Source organism: Glycine soja, chromosome 6 (genome assembly GCF_004193775.1).
Source record: "Glycine soja cultivar W05 chromosome 6, ASM419377v2, whole genome shotgun sequence".
NCBI lineage: Eukaryota > Viridiplantae > Streptophyta > Magnoliopsida > Fabales > Fabaceae > Glycine > Glycine soja.
This window is the reverse complement of record NC_041007.1, coordinates 1,590,737-1,615,377: the sequence shown is the minus strand read 5'-3', so window position 1 is coordinate 1,615,377 and position 24,641 is coordinate 1,590,737. Positions and strand designations below refer to the sequence as shown.

The 24,641-nt window shown below is 30.8% G+C and overlaps 1 protein-coding gene and 1 pseudogene across 2 annotated transcripts; both read left to right on the top strand.

The window, feature by feature from the left end:
* Nucleotides 1-7,992: 7,992 nt before the first annotated feature.
* On the top strand, nucleotides 7,993-15,169 carry LOC114414566 (probable nucleoredoxin 2). 2 transcript variants are annotated; one of them, XM_028378866.1, is made up of 3 exons: nucleotides 7,993-8,309; nucleotides 13,033-13,533; nucleotides 14,072-15,169. In XM_028378866.1, exons 1-3 carry the CDS (start codon nucleotides 8,199-8,201, stop codon nucleotides 14,762-14,764), a joined length of 1,305 nt encoding a protein of 434 aa, XP_028234667.1. In that variant the 5' UTR covers nucleotides 7,993-8,198; the 3' UTR covers nucleotides 14,765-15,169. The 2 variants fall into 2 exon arrangements, with proteins under 2 accessions (XP_028234667.1, XP_028234668.1); XM_028378867.1 differs by having other exon boundaries at nucleotides 8,007-8,309; nucleotides 14,141-15,169.
* A 1,832-nt stretch (nucleotides 15,170-17,001) lies between these two features.
* LOC114414565 lies at nucleotides 17,002-21,379 on the top strand (annotated as a pseudogene).
* Nucleotides 21,380-24,641: the final 3,262 nt, after the last annotated feature.

The window sequence follows — 24,641 nt, the reverse complement described above, 5'->3', positions numbered from 1 at the left end:
ACAATTATTCTTTTATTTGTCTCTTAATTTTTAATTAACTTGTATATGCATTTATTGTAAAATCGAAAGAAAAAAGGGTAAAATAGAAAATCCAACAATTACGTTTTATAATTAAGAAAAATTATTATATTTCTTTATTTTTATCAAACAATCTTGAAAGACAAATAAAAAGATTAGAGGAAGTATATTTTTTTAAAAAAAGTTTATGTACTATACCAGGCCCTCAGAAGATCGGATTGGAGGTAACCAACCTTCACGTGTTACGAACAATTATCATCAGGTCCAAACTTGACCCTTCTATTAATATAGGAGGAAACACCAAAATGAGATAAATAACATTTTATCATTCATTATTATGCTCTTGACTCACATACTAACTTAAACGTTAAATTTTTTCTTTTTCAGGTACTCACCCACCATCAAGGAAGGAGTTCATACACAGAAAAGGAAGAAATATAAATCAGGTCCAGTGACACATGTCCTACTAAGAATAGTTTATAATCTTAGAGTATTTCTAAGGTAAGAAATTCATATAAGTTTCTTAATCATCTTTTTATGGTCCTCACATTACTTGTTATAAAATGATTCCCGCAATGTCATATCATTTATAAAAAATTCAGATAAAATTTGATTTCAATGCAAGAAATCATAAAAAATCACAAAATATCTAAACTTAATGAATGAACTCACTTTGTCACATCATTATACTCCAATAAAAAAAATTCACAAAAAATCATTTTTTAACTTAATAAATAGTAGAAGCACCTTCCATTAGAGATGCTCTTATATCAATAAAAATTCAACAAATATTTTCTAGTAACATTTTTTGCAGAGTCAGAACGAATGTTTTTTGATGTATCTCAATTGAGGGCGGCCGAGGTCGTCTTTTCATAAATTCCATGAACCCTTAAAAAGCGTCCTCTATTATTTTATTTATTTATCCCCATCAATGATTGACGGTACATGTAAAAATATACTCTCACATAACGAAAGTGAGGTAATTAGTTTTCATTTTTACTACGGGTTCTAATTCAATTTATTAAATAAAGATTGCTCGAGTATTACAAACTTTCTAATATCATATTTACTTTTTAGATTATTTTTTTCATTTTCAGCGCTATCAAAAGATTAGTGGTTCCTTACTTTACGTGGATTAACATTTTTTTTATGAGAGAGAATGTGGATTAACACGATGACGTCCAGATATGCATAAAAGCAATCAGAAAAGGACAAAATAAGAGATTCACTCGTTGAAAATGTCCCTCCTTATGATTAAAGATAAATAAATGTTCCCCAAAAAATGGTAAAATAGAACTGACCTAATGCGTTAATTCACGTAATTCATTAATTTATCATTTTAATAAATTTAATTACTCTCTCTAGTTTCAAATACTACTATATAAGAGAAGAAAAAAAAATTAACTTATCCTTATTAAAAAGATTAGTTATAATCATTTAATAGTATAAATTTCATTTAAATATAGATATTTTTCCTAAACTACTTTTTCCTGTAACTTGCTATCAATAAAAAAATTACTGGAAACAAAAATTCAATTAAACTAATGATATTTTAAGAATTATTTTATTAAATAAATTAAAATTAATTTAATTTTACTTATATTTATGACCAAGAAAAATAAGTTTTTATTTATTTGTATTTAACACCGAAGTATATGCTAATCAATCAATCTGCGCCACTTTGTGTAATCAAATTTGATCCGTACACCGATTTTTTTTCTTCCATTGATTCAAGTCTACATCCTTAAAAATTCAATAAATTAACACATTTGTTTACATTCTTAAAATTTATGTATATTTTTTATTTTTTATCAATTATCTTATTACAATATATTTTCTCATTTACTAAGCAGTATAAAAAAATTATTTGATGAATAAGAGTATTTTTCGATCAAGAGTCAATACTAATCTTTTGGGATACTGAGATCCCTTTAAGGAAATATTTTATTTTAATAAATATTTTTTTATACACACAAGTTAATGATCGAACTCATAATTATATATTTAAAAAATAAGATTATCTCTCTCTCTCTATATATATATATATATATGTTTTTTCTTGAATATTTGTTTCATTGCTTCTAAGGTTTAATTTACTTGCAATTTCAAATATTTAAAATCTACAAATTCTTAATATTTGAGTATAACACTTGTCTCTGTTTCATTTTAAGATGTCAACATTTAGAATTAAGAATAATACAGTTTCTAACATCTCCCGCAAAGGCAAAGTACCGAGATTCAACTCCAATTTACCAACATTTCAACTAGAGAAATTATCGTCTTTGCCTATAGAAAAAAAAAAGTAGAGAATTTATTGTAAAAAAATAGAGAATTTTAAATACGCCCACCCGTTTAAAATATTAAGTTCCAGAAATGGAAATTCCAGCATGTTATTGTTAGGGAAGGGACAGGTTGACAACGATAGACTACATTGGCAAAGTGATAGATGCCTTTTTCGTTAATGACATAGTATAAACTATAAAGTAATGTTGGGCCTGTTGGCGGACCTAGTATTTTGTTTTGGGGCTTGCTTAACAGCTGCAAGTATCAATGTTTAGGTAATTACCTAATAATAGAGTGCATTAAATAATTACCTAATCTTTATTTTTCATTACTTTGTTCCATATGTTCCATCATTTAACTGATCAAAAAATATGTTCCAGCTTGTAAGGCTAGATACTATTACACCTCCGATTTATATTATTCTTTTGCAAAAGAAATTTATGGGAATGTTAAATTTCAACAAGTTTTGAAAAAAGAGTTTCCAAAAGTCAATTTTCAGAATTATAAGGCGTAAACACTGGAAAAATTTACATCAATGGGTCATGAGCAACCACATAAGTTATTCTAACATCATCTTAACCCAAAATCTTAAGACTCAAGTTTATGAGTTTTATACTCACTTATATATTACTCAATCTTTACATTTTCTCCCAATGTGAAACTTCACCTCACACTTTTATTGCAACAATTTTTTCCTCGAGTGTGAGTCTTTTTCACATCGTTGGGAAATCAAGAAGTTAAATCGACAAGATTTACACCAATGGACCATACAAGGGATCCTTATGTTCATGGATCCATCTCTTTCATTTTATTCCTCTGAGCCTGTCAGTAAATTGAACCATCGACTCTAAAATTAATTGTTGTGTAACTGAGGAGGATAAACACCAGAGGAATTTATACTAATGGACCATAAACAACTACATAAATGAGTTTGACATCACACTTTAATCCAAAACTTTAAACTCAGATTTTTAAATCTTGTTTTCACTTATATGGTGCTCAAACTTCTCATTCTTACATGATGTGAGATTTCACCTACACTTATACTCCAACAGAAAGATTTAAAAGAGCAATATTCTCAACGATGTTGGAGATGCAAAGGTGATCATGACAAGAACCAAGGATCATAAGCGAGTGGGGAAGTTTATGGGTTTTTCAAGGACTTGGAGGTTGAGAAAGTAAAGGAGGAAGCAATGCATAGAGAGACAAACAAGGAAGCTAACAAGCAGAAAGGCTAAAAGGAGCAAACTCCTTTCACAATGAAACAAAATCATGTTTTTACTGCCATCAAGCCAACTTTTGCTCAGTCTTGTGAAAATTACTTTCTGAGATGTGTTAGAAATTTAACACTTTAGAAAATACTTTTTTAAAATGTGTTGAAATTTACTTTAAAAAGGTGAAAAATGTTAATTTTATAAAAAATACAAATGGGAGGTATATTAGTAAAAATGAGTGAAGTAAATAACATTTGCCTTGACGTTTGTGTTGTTTATGTTCTCCACAGTACCTAGCCAAGTTTTCATGGTGTTAACGCAAAAGGAAAATGTGGAAATTCTATAAAACTGTATTATTTATGTTTCTATGTATAAGATTTTTTTTTTTAAAAAAATTGTTTTTCCTTTTTATAAGACTCCTTTAAGTTGTCTTGTATATTAATTATTTTTTTTTCTTAAAATATCCTTAACTACTTTACAATAAATCTTATGAATTAAAAAATAAAATATTATCTCTCTTATAATGATTGGAGAAGAAGACTAATATATATTAATTAATTAGATATAAAGTAATTAAGTGGAAAAAAAGATGATGAATTCTAATATTTTTAAGTATAATTTTGAAAAAATAATACAAAATGCTAACAAATTAAATAATATTAACTAAATTAATCAATTTTCTTAAATGATATTAATTAATTAAAAATTATTTTATTTTGGAATAGAGAATGTAATTAAAAATTTGCTAATTATTATTTAGATATTTTAAATTTGATTTTCGTAATACCAAACTTAAAGATTTAGATATGCTTTGGTTCTTTAAACTTGGACTAAGTTGTTTTTATATTAGGATTTTTTTAAAGACAAAGTGTAATATATATTATAAATCAAATAAAAACTTCTGATATAAAAGAGTACAAATGATTGTTGTCATTAATGTTATTATCACCATTAATATTTTCATTAATATTATCATTATGGTTATCATCGGTATTATTGTTATATAAAATACTCTAAAATAATTATAATATAATACAGTACTGATTAAGCTTTTACAAATGAATTTATTTCGAGGTTAAAATTAGAAGAAAAATTATATAACTAAATTTAAAAATGAAAATTGATTACGCCAATATTACTAAAAAGAATCAAACTCAATAAAAAGATCACCCCTCCCCAATGCTTTGTTATGTGTATTTTTCATTTAGGGTTGGTTTGGTAGGAATGAGAGAAAGGAGAGGATGAGAGAAAAGGAGGGAAGAGAGGAGAAATTCTAAAAGGTTGGTGATTTGGTATGAGAGATTAGGAAGGATTTTTTTTTTTTAAATGATGGATCCCATGATAAAAAAAACTAGGTGATTTGGTACGAGAGATTGAGAAGGATTTTTTTTTTAAATGATGGGTCTCATGATAAAAAAACTTTCACCATAATATGAAAAGATTTGAGAAGAATTGTACTTAAATGAGCTTCTCTCTCCATTTCATGTGTTGAATTGGATATGGTATACATGTTTTTATTCTCTCTCTCCTCATTTAATATTAATTTATCTTTTCTTTCTTTCTTTTTTATATCAATCAAATTATTTTAATTTAAATATTCTTCTTTTATTTTTTTTCACCCAAATAACTATTATTTTTACTCTATTTTTCATCTATTTCTTTTCTTTTCTCTTTTTACTTATTCTCTTTCGTTGTCTCATTTTTTTCTCCTCACAACTAAACTCACCCTTAAGCTCTATTCGTTTTAAAGAAAAGAAAACCAGTGAAAGCTATAGCATCAACGAAAAGGAAAGAAATACAAGCTTTCTTCCATTCGGTTGAGCGGAAAGGCACAATGGAATTTGTACGAAAAAATGGTCTGCTCCACAATTGTAGATTTCTTCACAAAAATGAGAAGAAATGCGAAGAAAGAATACGTTACTTCGATGTTTCCAAAATTAGCCTTAGTGGCATGCGAGACAACGCGGGAGAGCACAAATCGATTGCACTTACACCATATTCGATTATGGGATTATGCACATTGCAAGTTATTTGAATATGGTGAAGTCTCATATAATATAATAAAATGTTTTTAAAAAAGAAAAAATAATTATTATCATACTAAAAATAACATGAATAAAAATGAAGTTATAAAAATACTTAATTTTATTATTTAGTAATCACTTTAATTCAAAACTTTTATTTATTTATTTTGAGTCTCTTTTATCTGAAATGAACCACTTTATTTTTGATTTCATTGTTTTTGTTTGCTCTCCTTAGGATCCGTTGGTTGAAAGAGCAGAAAATGTGTGACAGCTGAGGCTGAAGTAATATTGGAAGTTGGGAAGCGAATGATAGAAAGGCATGGAAACGGAAGCAAGAGAATGAGAATCCAAAAAGGCTTCCGAAGGACACGTGAGCTTCAACTATTATTGTGGGCCCCATCCACTCGAATTATTTACGCTGCACAACAACTTCCAGAGGCCAACACGTGACACTTGTCCGACTGCTTTTATACGTGTCATTTTCTTGTTAATTTCCACTTCACACTCATGCTCTGCTCCTAAGTCCTAACCATCCTTAGTTTCATTGCAGGCTAAGAATTCATTTAGAATATTTAATGTATTAATTTTCTTATAAAAATATATTAATGTCATAAGCTTCTAAGGGGCAGAGATATAAAAAAGATATAATTTATATCATATAAAAATATACAAGTAGAGAAGTTTGACACGCGAAATCATTCGTGCTCTATTTTATACGTCGATGTAATCTACATGTTTCTTGTATAAAAAGTAAATAACTAAAAAGTCTCCATGTTCCAAAAGATTGGAGATTGGAGAATCAGTTCGCACCTGTTATATCTTGGAACGTGTGATTAATACTAGTGTAGCTTGTAAGTTCCCACTAATGATTCAGGAGCTCCACTGCTTTATTTTTACTACTAGACGGGATTTGGACAACTAGAGAAATTCAGGTCAATTTTTTTTAACATAGTTACTTAGATTTAAAAATAATTTGGTGGATGAAATTAAAAAAAAGTTTCCCTTTACTTGCCAATGTTGACATGGCTGCTCATAAATATTTCTTCCATCTCATTATAATTTATAATAAAAATTATTTAAAAATCATTATTATATTAATTTTTAATATAATATTAATTATTTTCTCACTTATATTTCTTATAATATAATATAATGATACATAAAAAAATATTTAATAAATTAAAGAAAATATTAATTAATGTCCTTAACACATTGATTAAACAACTCTTTTTATAAAAATGTGTAAAATTATATTATCTATAACTTTTTTTATACTCTTTTACAATTCACTTAATAATTTTTTTTTTGGTATCTTAACAAGTACCATAAAAACACTAATTAGCAAAACCCATAAATTTATGTGATATTAAGAAAACTAAGAGATTAAAAACCCAAAGAAATCATTTTATTTTTTTCTCAAAATAATATATCCAAATTAAAATGACTAAAGCTCGTAAGTTTTTGTATCACCATTTAATTAATTTTCTGTCTCAGTTTTTCTATACATGTACAATTAATTAAGATACTAAATTTCAATTAAAATTAAAATGTAAAATAATTAAAATATATTTAGATTATAATGGTAAACAGTAACACTACATGTTCTTATATTTTTTTTCTCTTAGTATTTCCGTTACTTTTTTGAAAAACAAATAAGAAAAATATACTTAAAAGATTTGTTTAAAATGTGATATCAACTTGTTTTAGACGTTGGTAATTCTATAATACACTGCATTTCCTCCGTTCTCAAATATAAAAAAAACAAATATTTTTCTTGATTTTAAATATAATTTTTTAACTAATTTTATTTTATTTAATGTGATTATCTTAAAAATATTATTCATTTAATTAATGTATTATTTTTATTGACTAATTTTTTTATATCAAATTTTAATGAAGAATAAGTTAGAAAAAATATTGTTAAATGAAATTAATATACTTAAATTTTTTTAATTAGCATACACCATTTTTTTTATTTTGAGACCTAAAGGAATATATAATACAATTTAATAAAACTAATTAATTTTTTATAAATATAAAATATGGGCTTTTTTTTATAAGACTGGAAGGAGTACATAACAAGAAGGTTAGCCCATGAATATGAAAGAGGAGTGGCTAAAGAAAAGTGAAAAGTAATAAAGAAAGGGGAAATTAAAGGAGCGACAGGTGTCGGAAGAAGGGTTTTGCCGTATTCGGCATCATCAATTTAATTCAAATCAAATTCAAAGATCTTTTATGACAACACGGACCTTCCGTTACACCGTTGCCAGAAGATAGCAAAACTAATAATAACACTCCTTTCAGGGAATCACCACCATACACGTGACCATTTTCTTTTCGCTTGACTCGAACATAAGTTAAGTCAAGGCGCACATGGATGAGATCGCGACAATCAAAATGAAGCACCATCATTCTCTATGTGTGTGCGGTGTAGGTTGGTATTATCCTGGGGCTTGGATGAATGCTACGTGTGAAGGTGTTGATGTGTGATTTGTGGATGCATAGGATGTAATAATGATGTGGAAAGAATATGATTCTACTTCTAATGAATATAAGTGTCGGGTGTATAAGGGGTCTTCTACTCCTCTCGCGGTGCTTTCATCTCTAGATTAGTACTCAGACCTTATAAAAAAGAAAGAATAAGAGAGAGAAAGCGGAGATGAAGGATGGAGCCCAAGTTGTGCTGAATGATAATGGTAACTACGGCAAATTCTCACACCTACTTGCTTCCCAAGATCGTGATTATCTTCTCTCTCCAACTGGGGCTCAGGTTCTCTATTCTTACAACTTTCTCTAGTTTTGTAAGAGTTATAAAATTATTCAGAGAGTCCTTCGGGTAATAACTGAAAATAAATACTAGTATACAGTATGTATAAACAAAAAAAAAAAGAAGGTTAATCGTATATACTATGTAGTATGCTTCTATGGGTTCTATCGTTTAGTTCAAGTTTCGTCTGAGATGGTGGCCACTGGTCAGTTTTCGTCCTATATATTATCTTGATCTTCGTATGTTTTAATATTTATATGCTTTGTATATTTTATCAGATTTGCTCATGATCCTCTCTCTAACAAGTTTTGAACTTAGTCACAGATAATAACAAAATTTTCATATAGTATTTTAATTAATGATAATATAATACTCGATCAAGTAAATAATATGATTATGTACATCGTAATTTGTTTGATTCTCCTTTAACTTTCTTTTATTTGGAGCTCTTTGCTGTGGCTTATGGTGTAGTTTTTGGTCAGGAGTTAGTCTTGCAAAATGTTAGAATTGCTTATTTTTTAAAAAACTTGTCTGGTGGGTTCCTGCTGCGGTAGCCGGTGGCGGGTGAGCATATATTATATATGTTCAATCGCGTTTTCTTGTAACTACCAAAAGAAAATGTCATTTTTAATTACTCTTATATCGGTGAAAATTTATTCATATAATTAAGGTAGATGAGCTAAATAATTTAGTCCAATTGATTAAACATGATTCGTGACATATTTAAACTTTCCAGTGTCTATTTTTTATTTCTAATATCAAATTTATTTTTAAGACAAATATTATATTAAGCCTAGGTTGCTCTTAGTGAAGACCCAGAACTATGTCAGTTGTTTTCCTAGAGAGATTGTAATAGGTAATAAAAAGTTTATCGATTTATCTATTTATACGTTTTATAAATTAGAACTTAATTAAAAGCATTTGCAACCCCAAAATTATGAAGGGTATTGGACCTAGCTGTAGGAAAGCCTATCTTCCACCTTAAAAATCAAGTTCTAGGGTTTAAAAACGAAATTAACATATTAATCTTATTTAAAGGATGTAACTTCTCAATATGAAATAGCTACCTCTGGTTATGATATATGTGGTCAGCTGCAAACCCGCATGCAGAATATGCTTCTTTTTTTTTTCTCTAAGTATGAATCGGATGGGTAAAATTCACTTCGTTTGACCTTTATTAGTATTTGAGAACCAATAACGGCAAGTAAGAACCAGACACATCCGATGGAGTATTTTACCCGCCCAAATAAACGGGGTAGCTAGCAAGCGAGGTAGGGTATACATAAGTTGTGAGAGAAACAGGTTTGTATTGTAATGGCTGTCTAATGGGGCTTGTCCTCTATAAGCTTTTGATATAGTAGGCTATTCCTTTACTCTTTAATTTTATGAAACCATCCCCAAGAAACTAAGCTTACGATTCTGATGAGTTGTACCATCTTTAACACTATTACTCTACGAAAGAGAGAGATGGTTAAATTGGAAAAAGAAGCTGTTTATACAAACCATCAAAGAAATCTTCTTTAGGTTAAAGATAAAGATACTGTCAATGGAGTGTTGTAACTGTAAATTGTAATTGTAGTACTTATAAAAAGTGGGTCTCACACTATAATAATCTACTGTAACTTATTAAATACTACATATTAACCAGTTCTTCTAATAGTCAATTGGTTAAGTCACTGTTCTTTGTATTTAAGGTTAACTGTCTTTAAAGTTGCTCAACTAATAAATCGTGAACCACATCATATATATATCGAAAATAATTACATTTTTTTAAGAGTAATAATATTTGAACATCTTTTTATTTTGAATATCTCTTTAATATCTTTTATTTTTATTTATCTCTCTTTTCCTATCATTTATATCACCTATTACACCTATTATCTATTTTTACTTTCTCTCTTTAGATGTTGACTAGCATAAGGTGAGTTCATATATACTTTTCCTTTTTTTTTAACGAAGGAAGATGATTTATTTCCCAGCATTCTGTTAAATGTATTGAGACACCTACCAAACCTGTTGTTAAAAGCAAAAAATGAAATTAAAGATGAATGGTGATGATATTCTTGTTAGCTATGGAGTTGTTTGATTAGTTAGATCATAGATGCAAAACATTCAGGAGCTACACATGTCCAATATTTTGTAGTCACTTTCAGTGTGTCATGGAGGACCAAGCATTGCAACCAAAGGACAAGTATCACCTAAACGGTTCCTGTAGCCTAGTCCTAGCTATTACGCTTTGCGTTATACACGTGGCCCATTATCCCCTACAAAAAAACAGTGGGCCATTTCGGTGGCCAGTCCTTTTCATAATTTCGGATAGCACTGGATTCTCTTCTGTTCTTATGTACCCTTCTTAGTTGCTTTTATACCTTTGTCGGTGTTATTCAATTTGTTCAATCTTTTTTAAGTATGTCTGAATTCTGATTAAGAGAGAGCAACGCATTTATTTGTTTATTAGTTGGTACTAGTAAATAAATTAAATTTGAGTTTCACTGAATACAGTAGTAATTTGATGTTGCTTTAAACCGAACCGAATTATGGACACCGACAGTAACTTGAAGATCATGAGGTTACAATTTACAAATAAAAGGTACTAGTTGACAAAATGAGTAAGGGAGTTGTTTTTACAAATAATTTTTCTCATAGGGTCCATTTTAAAAGTATTTTTGGGAGGGTCTTTTTTTTGGGGTATTTTGCTAGTAGGGTCGGCGGGTTCCTTTATTTTTAGGGTATTCCGTCAATAGGATTGGCGAGTTCCTTTATACAGTAAAGCAGCCATTGGAGATGGCGTAAAGTGGCAAATTTGGAGGCCACGTGGCTTATTCCGTCATTAGTAATGGCAAAATGCGTTTTTGTACAATTTTTTTTTAACTTGAAACGGGTATAACTTTTGATAGGAATGTCCATTTGAAACCCATAATATGTCAAAATGCTTGAAATTGAATGAGAAATCCCCCTTGGGAATATGCCATGTGGCCTCCAAATTTTCCGCTTTACGCCATCTCCAATGGCGGGACCTTTGACTGCTTTACTGCATAAAAGAACCAGTTAGTTCTATTGGTGGAATACCCTAAAAATAAAGGAACCTGCGAGCCCTACTGACGGAATACCCAAAAAAAAAATCCTTTCCGAAAATACTTTCAAAACGGACACTGTAAAAAAAATTGTTTATAAAAATAATCTCCTTACATCATTTTGCCACTAGTAGTATTTAGTGGAATTCACTTCACCTAAATTCTATCAATAATAAAAGTTAAGTGAAAGAATATTGTGTCAGGACTAAGAGAAAATGTGTTGTTTTTCTTTTATCAGCCAAGGAGAAATGTGTTATGTGCTGTTAACTTGTTATCTTGCCCTTTTGATTAATCTAGAATCTTGAACTATGTTCATGTATCTTTGACACCTCAGACACATGGTCATCGCTGGAAGGCAGCCGTACGGTGTCTGGCACGGTTTTGGTCTCTGGTATGCCAGTGACACTTACGAACACGTATCCACGTGATGTCCTTTTTTTCTTTTTTAAGAATTTTCGTGGGACGCTTATTTTGGATATGGCCTGGGCCTGGTTCAGTGTTAAACTGATGAAGTCCCTTAAAAGTATATTTAGTTTAGTTTAATGATGATATTAATGTGGAAAATAATTTTATATCTTCATTTAATAATAAATGATCAAATTATCGGTGATATATGATTTTTAAAATAATTAATAATTTTATTATGCATGATGAGTTGTGGTTGGATGATGATATAAATTTTTTATAGAGTTACAGTATAATTCTTTTTCTCTATTTATTTTTAGTTAGAAGAGGTTAGCTTTTGATTTATTTACTTAAAAAGTATTTTTATGCTTTATATACTAATCTATTTAAATTTTTTTATTATGGTATCTTAAAATTATATACTTACTTATCCATTGAGACACACACACACACACACACACATATATATATATATATATATATATATATATATATATATATATATTATGTCATCATATTTTTAAAAATTATTATTAAAATAATCTTCTAAGGTAGGTTAATTTTTTTAACAAAATTAGGCAAAGTCTAAATAGGTCAAAGTTGTGAACTTTAACATGTGGTGTGGCCCATTTTTACCCTAGTTGCTGCTGTCCACAGGAGCTGGTTTTGCTGTTTGGAATTTGGATGCATCAAATTAAGAAAAATTTAACGAATATATGATACATTTAATAACACTATTTATTATAAATTCATGCCGTTATGTTGTGGCTTATCATAAAAAAAACCACTACTTTTATGGCGCATTTAGTAAGAAAATTTAACGAATATACGATGCATTTAATAACACTATTTATAGTAAAATTCATACCATTATGTTGTGGCCTATCATAAAAATCATTCTCTAATACCGGGTCTAATTTAGATATGAATTTGATTTTTTTATGAAATTGATTGATTTGATATCTTTAGGATCGAAATTAATTGATGATGCTATTTTTAAGAATTAAATTAATTGATAATTATCGAAATAAAAAACTATTTTTTTATAATATTAATAGACAAATAAGTTACCTATAAAAAATAGATGCAAACAAATGCGGTAAGAACTGAAACATGTACACTTTTGAATTCACGTTACATTAGCACTTTTTTTTTTTTTTTGCTGACTTGTTGAAAAACCACTTAATTACATTGATATAATGATAGTTGCTATTTGGTTAAGTTTAAGTTGTAAATTGTGGATGCAGGTGAAAGTTTCTGATCTTGAAGGGAGAGTAGTGGGTCTATTATTCGCTGCGAATTGGTACCCACCATGCCGTGGATTCACCCAAATCCTAGTTGGAATCTACGAGGAGCTGAAAAGCAGAGTCCCTCAATTGGAGATTGTGTATGTGTCCTCTGATGAAAACTTGGATGCCTTTAATAGCTTCTATGGAAACATGCCGTGGCTTGCAATTCCGTTCTCCGATTTGGAAACAAAGAAATCCTTGACCAGAAAGTACGACGTGGAAGCCGTTCCGTGCTTAATTTTGTTGCAACCTGATGATCGTAAAGAGCACGTAACAGTTCGTGACGGGGTTGAACTTATTTACCGTTACGGAATCCAAGCTTATCCATTCAGTAACGAGAGGTTGGAGCAGCTGCAAAAGGAAGACAAAGTGAAGCGTGATAATCAGACTCTCACTAATTTACTAGCAAACCACCATAGAGACTATGTTTTGAGTCACACTCACACGGGACTCAAAAAGGTAAATGGCTCCAACGCCTTTAATTATCTCGCTTGCATGCATGCTACTGTTTTCCACGTTTTGTTATTTAATTATCTAATCCTCCATTAAAGATTACACTATATAATAGAAGTTTAATTTTCATTATGCAACTAAATTCATGTTCTCTAAAAGTTTTCATCAAGCACTACAGAAAGTAGAGACTATATAGATATATTAAAAAAACTAGAAAACTACAATTTTAATACTATTTGTGATTATTCTTAATTATAACATTTTTATTAAAAAAATTTAACTCTTTATTTTTTGAGCAATTTTAGTGACATTTTTTTAATACTATTTGTGATTAGCTGAAATTTAACGGTAATCACTAATTTTTGTAGATCCCATATCTAAATTTTGACAAATTCCAGGCAAAGAGAGGGTTAAGAAGGAAGTTTGAGAGCATTTCTCTTGTTTTGAATTTCTTCGCTTCTTATTTGGCTTGTAGTTATAGAAAAACTTGTAGAATATCGATTCATATATGAATAGGAATATATATAATTTGTGGTGCACGCAGTTTTATTTGAACTGCATGCAGAGAATCATGGATCCTGTTCCGGGTGACGGGTGTTGCTCATGTACACAGGTACCTGTTGCTTGGCTAGTGGGTAAAACAATTGGACTCTACTTCTCAGCGGAATGGTGCGTCCCATGCGCCAAGTTCACTCCAAAACTGATTTCTGTTTACGAGAAGATAAAGCACGAGCTAGCCGGAAAGGGAGAGGAAGACTTCGAAGTTGTGCTAATATCCAGCGACCGCGACCAAGCATCCTTTGACTCCTACTACAGCACCATGCCTTGGTTAGCCTTACCTTTCGGTGACCCAGAAATCAAGAACCTCGTTAGACACTACAACGTGCAAGGGATTCCCTGGTTGGTGATCATAGGCCCTGATGGTAAAACAATAACCGTACATGGCAGGAGTTTGATAAACTTGTACCAAGAAAATGCGTACCCTTTCACCAACGCCAAAGTGGAGGAGCTGGAGAAACAGCTTGAGGAAGAGGCCAAGGGTCTTCCGGCATTGGTGTATCATGAAGGGCACCGCCATGATCTGAATTTGGTGTCTGATGGAAACGGTGGAGGGCCCTTTATTTGCTGCGTATGTGATGAGCAAGGGTCTAGTTGGGCCTACCAGTGTCTCCAATGTGGCTATGAAGTGCACCCAAAGTGCGTCAGAACTGTGGAACGTCATGACAATAATGTCTAGGAATTTTTTAATTAAATTCCTGTGGCAATTAATTCTATATCCTGTGTTACCGTCCAAGAGGGGCGATAACTTGACTTGGCTGTATCCTAATCTGCACCAGGGAAGGGACTGGAATGCCCTTTAGATAAATTAGATTACGTATCTTTATGGTGCTTTTCTACTTGTTCAGAATATGTGTGACTGAGAGTCATAAGAAGGAAAGGTGATACTTGGGGAATCATCTATTTGGTTCTCCATAGCTTTTAAGAAAAACTGTTGTTACTTGTTCGTTATCAAGTGTCTTTCTATAACTAACAATGACAATAAAATTTATAGTACGTACTGTATTTGATATGTTTAAAAGTGAACAAGTTGCATTGTTCGTTGATATTGGTCAATATATGGTCATGATGCATGTATCTGTAATCATCTTGGAAATTTTATTTCTGCGAAAACAAGCTGGACACCTGGTTTAATTTCTTCTATTGAGGCAGAGGCTCTTCCTTTACTTGCTGCAATAAAATGGGTGTAAGATTTGAATTTTATCTCAAGTGATGACCGCAAGCAAATTGTGGATGCTGTTAACAGAAATTGTTTCCCAAACAATGAGGCGGCCGGGAGCCATTTCGAAGGAGTACCGTCATGAAGTTTCCTAAGTATAGAACTTTCCTATAAAGTTGATCGGTAGACAAGTTAATCAACTTAGGCATAAAATTTTTCAAGTGTAGAATTTTTCTACAAAATTTATTCGTAAAGAAATAAATCAAGTAATTCATGTTTCAGTTAGTGTGTCTACATTTCATACTAGCATACATTTTTTTTTTTTATTTCATTTCAAATTGTATTAACTCACTTATTATATGAATGAAATTATATGATTTTTTTTCTGTAAAAAGAGTTAAATTTTTTATTATTTATTATATTTAATAATTCTTTATTTTAAATTTCTTAACAAATACGTAAGGATAGCAAAACGTACTTACACATATTCGTTCGTCGCCAACTGTCACTACAGCCACTCTTTAAAGTTTGATCTCAAGATGTTAGACTTCTAAAGAACTTGAATCTAAAACATTATATTAAAAAGAAAAATTCCCTGAAGTGTACTGTCCTGTATCGATTAAAAATAATCGAGTTCACACTTATTAAAACTTGATATCAATTAAAAAATGATTTTTTTTACTAAAACCTAATATCAAGCATAATTTTTTGTTTTTCCTATTAAATAAAAAATATTTTAAAAATAATCTAATCAAATAAGACATAATTAATTAAAATTTATTTATATTTAAGATAAAAAATAATTTTTTTATTACTTATATTCAAAAGGGAGTATCTCCCTTATTATCATTAATAACATTAAATAATTGGGAATAACAATTCATTCATTAAACTTCAACCAAGAAAAATAACTTAATAATCACCATGGGGATAGTTAGAATATAGAGAACTTAATGATCTTAAGGTCTTCAGTACTTCAAAAAATATACATGACATAATTTTTTTTTAGAGTTTGAGAGATCTTGTTAGACCATTCAAGTATGTGTAATCTCCTCCATCTCTAGGTTAATTAAGAGTTATTTTTATATTAGTCTCCAATATCAATTTATTTTCATGATTATCATTTTGATCATATCCTTTAATCTCCGTAAATAACATATAAGATCATTATTATAATTGGATATATTATTGTTTGTTGATAGCTCAAAGGGTTTGATTGGTCGATTTTTGAGTCATAGACTATGATAGATACTTGACTCAAAGATAATTGAAGGATACATAGTCTCTAGCCTCAAATGCTATGGTACAAGTATGGACTTCAGCTTCAAAATGGTTTGAGGACACACAAGTATTTCTTTTGTTTGAATTGATTGGAAAAGAAAAAAATAAAATAAATATAATTTTTTATGAGTAATGAAATAAAATTCATTAAAAGGAATATGAAATGAATCATAACGGAATAAAATCTTCATTCCATTGTTTAGATATGAGATGGTGGAAAGGAACAAATTTTTTATTCCATTGTTTCAATAATAAATGTGGAAAATTAAATAAATTTTTAATTATTATAAAAAACGAATTTTAAACATGATGAAAATTTATGTAAAAAAAATGAAACAAAAACAAAAAAAATCCGTTTTTGGTCTATGAGTCGGGATTTTTTTAGTAACGCTTACTTTACTTGAAAGTGGGCCTCAATTCCTTTTGTATCATCCCGCGCTTCCTTCCTTTGGCATCATAAAAGCCGAACCGGTTAACACGTCGTCGTTTCAAACTTCCCGTTACAGTTTTTATCCCACCATTCAGCGAAAAAGTGAACAAGTAATCAAATAGAAATGCTACGTTTCATTCCTGTGGATGTTGCCGCGTTGCCGCATCCCGAGCATTCCAATTTCAATTCCAAACCGCACCTTCTCCTTCAGTTTTCTCTCTGCTACGAGCTATAAATTTATTTCTGCCACCGCGAGCGCCGCTTCTGGCTCCGCCGGCGACACAGACTCCGATGGAGAGCCAAAATTGAACTTCTCCGGTGTGCGGTTGGAGGAGGCCGTCGATAGCAGAATCGGATCTGGAAAACTCAGACTCGACAACTGGATCTCTTCCCGCATCAATGGCATTCGTAGGGCAAGAGTTCAATCAAGTATCAAATCAGGACTCGTTCATGTCAATGGCCGTGTGGTTGATAAGGTAATCTCAGAGGCGCGTTCATGCATTAGATTCTAAAGCTGTTTTTACTTCCGTTTTGTGTCGTACTGCGAGCAATTGCAATTACGTATATATGACCAGCTCTGTTTGTGTTTACGAGCGTGTTTGGTTTCTCTTGAAAAGAATTTCAAAGTTAATTTGAATTTGACTATTTGTTTATTGAGATAAATCTGCATGTTTCAGTCCTGGAAGATATACTGTTTATGTGCGGTTTATTTATGAATATGAATGTGATTTGTGTTTAGAATTTAGAAAATGTTTCCAGTATTTAGCTGATGCTCACAAATTGGAGGCGTTTCCTTGCGGTAATGATAGCCTAGTTGAAATTGAAACTAAACCTGTAATGCTGGGTTTTTTTGTTGCGATAAGAGACTTCAAGAAACCACCATTACTTATGATACGTAGGTATCACGATGAGTAGAGTTTAGACCGGGTACTATACTCTAGTGTTGTTCATGGCCGCTATGGCGGCGTTACAGTGCTATCGCATAGCAGAATTTCTTGAATCGCGATTGAGACTTAATCAACTATTGCGACCCCTATCATTGTTGTGGTTGTGGCATACGTTCTGCATCCTCTTGTCATGTCTGGCGGGTCTCCAGCCAATTGAACTTTTGAGCTAATATTATGTCAATTTTTATCCATTTATTTTTATTTGCACACAACTTAAATTTTTATACGTATGACATATATCATATAGTTCAACCGTTATGTGAGTTCCGCTATATGCCTGCAACACTATATGATATTGCGGGTTATTGGCTTTCGGCAATTATCCGCAATCCGTAATTGATAACACACCAGCATACTCCAATCTCGTGTTTAGAGAAAAAAAGTTCTGTGAATTCATATCCACACAAGTAGTAACTTTAGTGTCCATGCTTGTACCCTATGTTGACTTGTATACCAATATTCATTTCACACTCATTACATGCCTTTTAGTTAAATGAACTGTGAGGATGGCAACTCTTGATTAAGTAATCATAACTTTTTTTCCCATTTGAAATAACTTGGTTCCTTTGTTATCTCTTGGTAGCTTTTAACAGTGCTCGGTCTTCCTCTCTTAATTTGTGTTTTAGTTGCACGGATCAGTGACATCTTTTAATTGATGATCCTTGAGCAGGTTTCTTTCAATGTCAAATCTGGGGATGAGATCAAGTGCACAATCGCAGAATTGCAGAATTGCAGAATTTGAGGGCTGTGACAGAAAATATACCTTTGGATATAGTTTATGAAGATGAGCATGTTTTAGTCATAAATAAACCTGCACACATGGTAATTCCGAACCTGACTTGTAAGATTTATGAAGTTAATCTTTTTAACTTTAATTTGCAGCCAAGTAAAAATTATTGACAATGCATTGTTAATGGAAGCTAATAGTTAGATTCTCAATTTCATTATTTGGTCAATACATCGGGGATGCTTGTCAATGGTATTCTTCATCATTGCAACCTTCCAAATGTTGAATTTTCTAAAGAGGAGGAAGCTCTTTCAGATACAGAAGATTCTGATGATGAATTCAATAGCTATCGCTCCCTGGCAAGTTTTTGTGAGGGGTTAAATTCTAGACTGTCTGTGGCATCAAATTCAATTCGCTCAGGGATTGTACACAGATTGGACAAAGGCACGAGTGGGTTACCTGTTGCAAAGGTGCATTCTTAAAACCTAGTCATTAGCACCCAACTTTAATGAAGAATGGAAATTCTTGTTCATATTTCGAAAGATCGACATTTGGTTTTGTACTTGTTATTTGTATGCTTTCATATCAGGATGAACATTCACATATGAAATTGTCAGAGCAATTCAAGCAACATACCATCAAAAGGATTTATGTCAGTCTTACTGCTGGGCTACCCACTCCAGTTGCTGGGCGTGTTGAGGTTCCAGTTGGCCGTGATCCTAATAATCGGATTCGTATGACTGCTGTAGCTGGACCAGTTAATTCTAGAAAGGCCCGTCATGCTGCTAGTAGGTGACTAATGGTCCTTTTACACTTTTTTTATATTTAGTTATTTCCTAAGTAATACAAATTATTTTAGTTTCATCCGGTCATATTTGAGTATTGTGAAATTTGGTACATATCAATTAAAATATTTATAGGAAAAACTGTATAATTTTAAACATGTGTATGTACACATAACATGAACTTCAAGTTTTTTATTATTCAATCCAAGCGATCTTGCTAATTAGATCTTGCCCAATGGCCATCTAGAAGATATTTCATCCTTGGGCTTTTCCCTTGTAATCAAAATATCAAAACTAAAGGAAATAGTTGAATATTTCTCTTGGCGTGATCCATTTAAGTGTTTCGTCATTATGTTAGTTATGCTGTCTTCCATATGGCAGGATACCCTTAAGGTATATTTAAGGTTCATAGCAAGTGCTACTCCAGGGGCATGTATTCATCTAAAAGTTGATTATTTACCATCTGTCAGGTACAAAGTAATTGAGATACTTGCTGGGGGGAGTTGTTCTTTGGTTGAGTGGAAGTTGGAAACTGGACGCACTCATCAGATACTTCATGACACAACTTTGAGGAAATGGTTCATGGTACAATTTGATGTCTCACTATTGTGCGAATCAGATTCTTTGGGCAATTAATGAAATTTGGTGAAATAATAGCTTTTCCCTTGATATTGGATTGAAGCATTGTTCACATTATTTTCCATATTGTATCAATTGAAGAATGTAATGATAAACAATGCATGTTTTATTTTTTAAAAAATTGGGCAGATTTCATTTTATTTCCCTGATGGTCTCATGAATTCAACATTAGTTTACCTAGTTTGAAACCCTATGTTTGCCCAAACAATTTTCAGTCAACCTATAAACTGTCTGAATATTTAGAGATACGACGTGAAAAATCTTAAACACACAAATCTTCGGCAGGAGAATTTGTCTTTTAACTGGAGAAAACAAAAAGGAGAGTCTGTTTTGTGAGTAATGGGATAACATATTGCTGAAAAATGCTGAGGTAAATTGGAGAAAACAGAGAACTGGTTAAGTGTGTGTTCTCAATGCAGCATGAAATTATATTTATGATTCTTATATTAGTTTTTACTACTGTAATTGGAAATTTGGAATTAGGGCTTGTAATTTGGACTTATTAGTATGTTTCTTTTTGGATGGCAATATATCTGAATTACACAGTTTCACATGGAGATCTGGGAGGTGTCACCACTGGGTCTTTCACATTTATTTGCAGACATTGCTGGTGTAACTTTTAGTGGAGCTTAATTTTCCTTTCTTTCTCCATTGTACATGTACTCAAACGTTACACCATTTTAAATGCATAATAGATGCCAATATTTTGAAGAAAAACCTCTCATCTTTTTGAAGAAAATTCCCCTATAATTTGCCTCCAAAAACAATCAATATTTTTTTTGTAGATTCGCACCTATGCTAAGTATTTGGGAGTTCCTCTACTGGGTGATGAGGTGTATGGAGGGACAAAAAACATGGTCTTCTCACTGCTAAGGCCCCGAACTCCCATCAGTTTGCATAGCAAAGTTGTAAAAATGGTTTCTAGGCTAGATAGGCCTTGCCTTCATGCTTTGACTCTCGGGTGAGAACTTGTTAAACCTTGCTTCCCATCTCTTTACATAATAAACTTGATAAGGTGTTGTGTATTGTTTTGTAGGTTTCAGCATCCCCATACAGGGGAGCAGGTGCACTTTTCATGCGAACCCCCTGCAGACTTCGCTGAGATCTTGAGCCAGCTTCGTAGAATTGGTAGTGAGACCGTTTCTTTCTCAAAGCGTTCAAATTTATGACGAGGGCACTATATTCATATTCAGTAAGCAGGTTTTGATTTCTTATCAAACTACTTCGCAATACATTTTTTCATATTTATGGACTTGTTAAACGAAAATCTATATGTGCGCATCTATCTGTCTATACATTTTACCAAGTAGAAGTTCTTTCATCATTCTTCGCTCTTTTTTTTTCAAATTTGCATATTTATTTGATCTTTGATTTTTAAATTTTTTCAAAAGCAATAAAATAAGAGAAACTAAAAGATAATAAAAATGATTTTTTATGGTAATTACAATTTTTAAGATCATATCTATATGATAAAAGATAAAAAAAGTGAAAAAAAATCTTTTTAGAGTAGATGATAAAATAAAAGTACAGAATGAGAACTTCATTTAGTTTGATTTGATTTTTTCAAACATTATTTGAATTTTTATTTATTAACTTAAATATAATGTTAATATGTTGTGTTAAAATTTAATAAAATTGAAAAATAAAAATAAATTGTTTGAAAATAATTTTTTAAGCCGTGCTAAAAAAAGTATAGAGATAATTCTATTCAATTTGATTTTGTTAGCATGATTCAAAATTGGCATATTAAAAATAACTTAAATATATTTTGAATGATGAAATTATGACATCTCTTCGAATCATCTTTATTTATATTTATAGACCACAAAAATATAAAAAGAATAATTTTTGATCTGAAAAGCTTTAGAGAGCGACAAAAAGGCACACTATTTATATTAAATAAATATAAAGGCTGAATTATGACTAAATGACCGTATGTTTTTTAGCCGGAAGGAATTTTAATTTTTTCATCCTGTCCTACCCTTCTAAGTTTAAATCTGCAATAATATTGATTCCTCTTTTTAGGCTTCTAAAAAATAGAACTTTTTTATAGGGAAAAAAGTAAAACTTTTCCTAATTAGTTTATATGAAAGTTCTATTTTTGGTCTTTATTCTTTAAAATCATTTTTTTTTCTATTTTTAATAGTATTTTTTAAATCACTTCGCCTTAAGATTCGTGTAAAATGAAAACAATACCATTTACTAAAAGATACTGAATATATATATATATATATATATATATATATATATATATATATATATATATATATATATATATATATAAATTGAGACTTTTTTTTTCAAAAAAATATTTTGTGATTTGTTTTTTCAAAGCGAAAATTTCCGTTCAATATCACACGGCAATAATATATACAAAAGGATATCAGAGGAAAAAAGAATATAATCATTTTTTCCGATCATGATTTCTAGTATATTATAACAATGTTAAAATACATACTCATATTCTACCAAAAAAAAATTACATACCGTTGTTAGTTCATTCTTCATCAGTAATTAGTTCATTCTTCATCAGTAACAGTACCTATCCTTTTTTTATATATAATTAATTATACATATTATAAGTAGCCTCATCAATATAATACTCAAACATGATTGATTGAGGTAAAAATAAAATTGTAATCTTAAAAGAAAAAAAATTGTTGTAAAGCCAAGACTTTAATTTTAGAGTGTTCACTTTTATTATTATTATTTGTAGGGATCAAAGACAATATTAGAGGATTTATAATAATTCACGTATCTTATTCAACTAATTAAGTTAAATCCCATTTAAGTTACTTAAAAAGGGAATTTGTTTTCATCCATCACTCACTCAAAATTACTTATTTGTAATGTACATGGAAAGAGATTTGTGATGTTAATGGTTAACGCTTGATCCATTGCATGGACATGTTATTGAAATTTAGGACATTGGTGTCAGCATGGTCTGGTTAGTATGCCTTAAGTTGGACATGTTATTATATGATAGTAATTAAACTATAATGTGTAGATGCTTTAGGGTCTAATAACAGTGAAAATTGCACTAAGGTACTGGGTTTTGGGTGTAATTTCAATAAGGATGATTTGAAAATTTTACCTGGATAGATTCTTGAATCATTTTGTGTTTTCCTTGGGTGTGACCTTGAATCCTTTAGTTAGTTCTCCCTTGTTTTTTTTTTTTTTGTACCTATGATGATTTAGATACTTATTACTGTAATGTGATTTTTCACCTTTAACAAAAAGACCTAGTGTCGGTTTTTTTTTTCCAGCAAAAAAGTGTTATTTGTAGTGGTGGTTTTTTAAGACTGAAGCCAATGTCTCTCAAGTTAATAAAAATTCCTTTTTCTCCATCAAGGGTGTTATATTTCACCTGGAATTGGCCAAATTCAAATAGAAGTGAATTTACTTTAATTTTTTTGTTTGATTTGACATTTTAGTTACATGACCACGAATGAGCTGAGACCAATCAAAGTTCTTAGTAATGTCAGAGTGAGCAATCTTTAACTATTTTCATGAATTCATTAACATCACTTGTTGACTTAACATTTTCAGCCATTGTCAGTCATCAAGTTCAATGGGTTGAACTATGTTGATTGATTTGAAATCATTAGGTTTCAATTGAGTGTAATGGACTAGACTTGAGTACTTGACATTTGTGATGGATGACAAGAATCATTACATAGACTAGTACAAAAGCTGAGAAGCCTCCCTTTGAGGTTTGGGAACGGTCTAATAGACTTTCCTTAAACTTTGAGACCAACATTAGTTGAAAATGTTGGTCATCCATGGCCACAACAGATGATGTTAAGGAATTTATGAAAATTGTTAAGGAGTACTCATAAGTGAGCTGATAAACAAGATAAACAAGAAACTTGACTTGTCTTAGTCCATTCAAGATCATGTAGTTGAAATGTCAAATTTGACAGCAAAGTTGAAGCTAATGAATATGGAAGTGCGTCTTTTCTTGTATAATTCACCTTAAATTCTTGCTGAATTTGTCAGTTTTAGGTGAATTATAACACCCTTAAAAAAGAGTGAAACTTCAAGGAAATTAAGGCCATGTTAATTCAAGAAGGAAAGATTAAAAAAAGTGAAAGACAACTCTATTTATCTTATGAGGAATCCAATAAGAGCAAGTTAGGTAAGGAAGCACATGGGCAAATCATTAAAGAAGGATTGACGGTCAACAAGGGAGAAGTCTGTAAAAGTTACTTTTCATTTTATTGTTACTTGTATTTATTGCTCGAAATGTCTTATTCAATGGATATCCTTAAAGTATTTATTGACGAGGTAGAAAGGTAATTCGAGAGAATAGTGAAAGTTGTGAAGTGTTATATGGGCGGTGAATGTTATGGAAGAAGTTCCAAGTAAGGGCATATGTATACAAAATACAATGCCTTGTACATCGCAACAAAAGTGAAGGGTAGTGTATCTGAAAAGTAGAATTGCACTCAATTATATATGATTAGGTCAATGTTGAATTATACTAATGTATCTTTTACATCGTTCCAAGCAAGGCAATTCCTAATGAATATGGTTAGATTAATGTTAAATTATAATATTGTACTTTTATTTAGTTAATAAGGTTACT